Source organism: Rhinichthys klamathensis, unplaced genomic scaffold (genome assembly GCF_029890125.1).
Source record: "Rhinichthys klamathensis goyatoka isolate OS25496 unplaced genomic scaffold, OSU_Roscu_1.1 h1tg000835l_1, whole genome shotgun sequence".
NCBI classification, from domain to species: domain Eukaryota; kingdom Metazoa; phylum Chordata; class Actinopteri; order Cypriniformes; family Leuciscidae; genus Rhinichthys; species Rhinichthys klamathensis.
In genome coordinates this window covers 30,855-36,478 of record NW_026607214.1, presented here as the reverse complement: position 1 = coordinate 36,478, position 5,624 = coordinate 30,855, and the positions used below count along the sequence as shown (strand labels likewise).

Here is a 5,624-nt window from a genome sequence, read left to right as displayed (position 1 = left end):
TTTGTTTGTATTTTTAATCAAATAAATGCAGCCTTGGTGAGCAGAAGATACTTCTTTTAAAAACATTAAAAATCTGAACGGTAGTGTATGTTCATGCCCAGTGCTGCAAAATAATTTTGGAGAACCGCTGAGGCGGTTGTTCTTGCTGGGGTCCGCTTGCCAGTGCGAGTTGAGTAACGTTAGCTGCCTGTTGATCATGGCGGCAATACTTACGAACTAACTTAGTGCTCGATTATTAGCAGCCGCTCGGTTGCTGCAAGCTCATTATTGTTTCTTATTACAGAACATCGGTTGCGTTAGCTAGTGCTAAAGAGCAATCTAACAATTCATACATCCAATTTGTTAGTTAGACTTGACTAGAAACGTGCTCTTGTTCATTTTTGCAATTCACATCACTTAGCAGCTAAAACTTTTCTTCTGTTTTGTGTGTTTCAGGTGTTTTATGATTACCAGGCTCAGCTACTCATTTGATGAAGTGGACTTGTAAGTTTTGCAATTTTGCCTCGTACATTCAAAAGACTATAGTGAATCATTACAAGGACAAGCATGGACGTGGAAGAACAGGTTTTAGTTGTATTTACCCGAATTGTCTTACCGTCTTCCAATCCCATGTGGAACTTTTAAAACATTTGACGGACCACAAACAAGGAACCAGTCCCATTGCTAAACTTCGTTGTGAACTTTGTACTTTTTCAGCGCCAGAGTTCTCACATGATGTTGAACTCACGCTGCAAGAAGCAAATGGAAGATATGCAAAAGATGGATCTGTGCTGATGATTCCTAAAGGTATGAAAACTGATATCCTGGACACACTTGCAGACAGCATGTCAAAGATTAGTCCTTATCCTGAGAGGCAACACTATGAGAATGTTGCCAAAGCGCTTGTGGAGAAGCATCCCAGTCTAAAAGAGCCAGGGTGTGGAAAGGGTTGGTACGGCTGGTTCCACAGCCTGAAGTTTAAGCTCGGAAACTATCGACAGAAGTTAAGTGCAGCTGGATGCCCAGAGGTGAGGGTCAACAAAAGAAAAGGAGAAGAAGCCAAGGGACCACGTATGAAGAAGTCAAAGAAGGGCGAGGTCCACTACTGTCCAGATCCCCCTGAAGGACTGAGTGATGAAGACATGGAAGAAAAGCGGAGGATGATGGAGGTACATCATACACACACATGCACATCATACTGCATACACACCTGCCTATATAATACTAACTACCTACACTTTGCTTTTGTGTCTGTGTTGCCTAATATTTTGTCTTAGTATGTGTCCTTTGTGCTTGTGCAATCCAATTCAGGTGGAAGTGCTGAAAAAAGAACCAGATCACCAGCAGATAGATGAGCTGATGTCTGCCACGTTCTCCAAGCGCAGAAAGGAGATTGTAGGGGATCAACCTCTCATTGGGGATGTCATAGCTAGATGGCCGGCCATGTTCTGTGAGAGACAGGTATAACAATAGACAACACTCAGCCTAAGATTAATCACTTAATCCAATGACTGGATATCAATGTATTAGCTTCCCTCCTGGAAGTACTAGAGAGATGTCTGATACTATACTGTGGTCTGTTCAGAATCAAAAGTTAAGCAGCTGCCTCAAAATTTAAGTTTTTTTTTTTTTTTTTGAATGGTGGCGTGAATGTCCATACAGATAAGTGAGAGGATTGTGTTTAATATTACTGAGTGGATGAAAGCCTTTGACAACAGACAACCTTAGCTTACTAAATTGTGACTCTATGCTTTGGATTTTTCTTTCTCTAATTTCTTAACCTTTTTGTCTTTTTTGTCTCCTCAGGTTCGGGCAGAGTTCAAAAGAGTCGTAAGCACAGACCTTCTCGAGTCGTTCCTCGACGGACTTGATGAGCTGGCACCAAGACTGCTGGAAGTGTACGAAGCTGCGACAAAGTCGGCAAAGAAGCCTGCACTGAAAGCCATTTTGGACTGTCTGAAGAAAGACGTGAGTAGACAAGCTGAGAATTGTAAAATTGGGCACCAGATGTTTGCAATAAAATCCCAACACTGCTTTTTTTTTTTTTGTAGGACACAAACGAAAGGAGAAGGACTGCTGCTCTGCTGGGTCTGCCACACTACCTAAGAGAAGAGCCATCAGACATCATCAGGATGTGTGACGTAAGACGTTTTTCTGTCATGCATAACAGCCCATATACAAACCCACCCACATATACACGCACACACACACACATACACGCCCTTTAACACAGAGATTGGATTAGATACACTCATGGGTGTTGATGGCAGCAAAATAGTGATGATGCAGGGAGGAGTGAGGGGCAGAATAGTGATGGGGTGGACGAGGGTTGGGTGGAATAGTGGTGATGGGAGGAGGGAGGGGTAGAACAATGTTGGGGGAGGAGAAAGGAGCGGTAGAATAGTGATGGGGAGAGGACCCAGTGCAACATACACTTCCCCAGATCTGAGAGGACACTGAAGTTTTCACCCTGGCAGTAACCTTCCAACATTGCACCTACAAACATGCACACTCACAACTGAAAGCCCAAGAAGACTATTTTATTAGCCTGAAAAGTTTAATGATCACTGAGACTTAAGTAGCTTTGCAGAGCATGTAATTTTTGACCCAAACATTCACACTATTTTTTCTGCTTTTCAAGGCCCATGGTGAGACTCTTGCTGAAGCCATGGAGGGGATGCAACTTGGCCTGTTGATAGGCTATGAAGGTGACAACCAGGATGCCTTTCCACATGAGGTCTTCAATGTGGCTGTTGTGGTTGAGGGGACTGTTGTGCTTCACAACTTCAAGGATGTGCCATCGAGCTTTGCCATGCTTTTGGGGATCATCTACTGCGTGAACCTTGAGTATCCACGAGCCATGAAGTATTCCTTTGAGTTCCTTCAGAGGGTAGTGATGAAGATCAAACCAGATCAAGCCTCTGCCAGAGTCCACGGCATCCGAAACAAGCTCCTGAGGTATAATTTGTAAACCTTGCCCCACCCGAGAATAGGTTTGGAAACAGGAGAGGAGCCCTGATTTTTTTTGTTGGACTTGATACATTTGCTTTTGTTGGAATGAATACATTTAAGGCTGAATATTGTTCAAATAATGGGGTCTAAGTATACTGTATTCAGGTTTCAAATATTTGAAAACAACCAGCTGCAGTCTGAAGTTTTAGTTTGTTTGTGTTTGGGGTTCAGGACAGCTTTTGGTACAAGTCAGCTGGATCTGTGAGATTAATGTTAAAGGATTAGTTCACTTTAAAAAAACTTTTGCTGATAATTTACTCACCCCCATGTGATCCAAGATGTCCATGTCTTTCTTTCTTCTGTCGAAAAGAAATTAAGGTTTTTGATGAAAACATTCCAGGATTTTTCTCCATATAATGTGTTTCAATGTGCACCAAACGTTCCAAGGCCCAAATGAGAGTTTCAGTGCAGCTTCAAAGGGCTTAAAACGACACCAGACGATGAATAAGGGTATTATCTTGCGAAACGAGGGCATTTCAAAAATAAATTCAAAAGTTTAAGTTTTATAAGCACAAATGCTCGCCTTGCTCTGTTCTGTGATTCGCGTTCTGATGACGTAACGTAATACGCAGGGAATCGCAATTACGTTGAAAAGGTCACGAACGAACGTCACGAACGCGCATCACAGAACAGAGCAAGGTGAGCATTTGTGCTTTTAAAACTTAAACTTTTTTATTTATTTTTTAAAATGACCGATCGTTTCGCTTGATAAGACCCTTATTCATCGTCTGGTGTCGTTTAAAGCCCTTTGAAGCTGCACTGAAACTGTCATTTGGACCTTGAACCGTTTGGTGCCCATTGAAGTGCATTATATGGAGAAAAATCCTGGAAATGTTTTCATCAAAACCCTTAATTTCTTTTTGGCTGAAGAAAGACATGGACATCTTGGATGACATGGGGGTGAGTAAATTATCAGCAAAAGTTTTTTTTAAAGTTAACTAATCCTTTAAAAGGTTTTTTAAATGTTTAAATTTTAAAACCTGTTCAATATTTCAGTGTTGTGTAAGAAAAAAAGCTAATGCTTTTAAAGGAATGTATTTTCTATTGGGTGAATATGAATAGTGTTCAGTACATCTTTGGGTGACCTAATGGGGATATGACAAGCAGAGTGCATATAGAAGGTGAGCTTCTATTTATCTTAGCTTCATGTTACCCACACCCAATTGAAGTTTGGTAACTAAAAAAGTATTGATTACAAGTTTGAGATGATTGCATGATTGAAATGTTTATGTATAGCTTGTATTGGCTTAACATTGGTTTTAATAAAAAAAAATGTTTTGTACTCAAATTTGTGTGTTTTTATAATTAAGTTAAAACAAGGCATTATTTTAGATCATGTTAACTTGATACCCAAATTCAAAGACGTTACTTAATTGAAATTACTATGTTGAACCCACTAATGGGGATAAGTGAACAGAATGCTCATTAATGAGTTCACTTTATTTTGAACTTGCATAGCAAAGTTGAAACAACAATAATTGTATAGTCATGTTGACTCGCAGAAGACCATTCACAGCTTAACAAGAATCAAAATAATGAGTTAAAACAATTCATTAATCCATTTTGTTTTTACTTGAAATTTTGAGGCAGCTGCTTAACTTATGATTTTAAGTAGAACCAAGTAGATATTTTTTACAGTGTATGAACTTTTAAACTCATAAATAGTTCACCGTAGCAACCACCCAGAACACCCTCGCAACCACCCAAAATACCTTAGAACACCCTATCAACACCATAGCAACCACCCAAAATGCCTTAGAACACCCTAGCAACCACCCAACATACCTTAGCAACCGCCTAGCAACCACCCAGAACACCCTAATAACCACCCAAAATATATAAAACTTAATTTATTTGGCAAATGAAGCTGGACATCCATACAATAGAGTATACATGCTACTAGCAGCATAGCCTTTATATATCATGCTATAAACTTAAAGTTACTTGAGCAACTTTAAACTTTTAGTGTGCAGAGCATTTTATATTGTGGCCAGGTGTTTTAGTTGCACAGATATATGTGAAAACAAGAGAAGTCTTGATTGAGTTTGGCATCTGGACTCTTTTCATCATGCTTTAGTGTTGTCGTCCCAGGAGAAAGACGACACGGTTTGCTTCATCGAGTGCCGCTGAAGGCTGTGAAGTCCATCTGTAGAGCGGAGATTATGCTTTCTAATCATAATCTCCAGAGATCTGGAGTCATGTCATCTAATCCCGTCTGTAGCCTCTCAATCCTCGTATCAAAGTGAATTATGGGCAGCTGTGTTCATTCATCCGACGAATAAACAGGAGCAGAGTCCAGGCCAAACACACTGACCTAAAGAGCAGCATGCACTGATCATATGCAGCATTTGTTTGTTAAAATAAGAGATGCATAACAATTATTTGAAGATATGAATCGCACAAAAAATTTAATTCTGTCATCATTTACTCATCCTTAAACACATATGCTGTATTTGTTCCATAAAACAGATTATTTTTTTGTCAAATCTTCATGCAGGTCTTTTGTTGATGACAGCTCGTAGTGACAAATATTGCCAAAATTGAGAATTAAAATCCCATAGTACTGTTTTGCAATGTTTGTTTGGGAACAAACTGTTCATTTATTATTTGTAATGATTTAATTTGTAAATCAG

At 39.7% G+C, this 5,624-nt stretch overlaps 1 protein-coding gene across 1 annotated transcript; it reads left to right on the top strand.

Moving 5' to 3' along the window:
* The first annotated feature begins 704 nt into the window (after nucleotides 1-704).
* On the top strand, nucleotides 705-2,974 carry LOC130078210 (sterile alpha motif domain-containing protein 3-like). The gene is made up of 5 exons (XM_056243738.1): nucleotides 705-1,148; nucleotides 1,291-1,440; nucleotides 1,786-1,947; nucleotides 2,031-2,120; nucleotides 2,621-2,974. Exons 1-5 carry the CDS (start codon nucleotides 774-776, stop codon nucleotides 2,948-2,950), a joined length of 1,107 nt encoding a protein of 368 aa, XP_056099713.1. The 5' UTR covers nucleotides 705-773; the 3' UTR covers nucleotides 2,951-2,974.
* The last annotated feature ends 2,650 nt before the right edge of the window (nucleotides 2,975-5,624 follow it).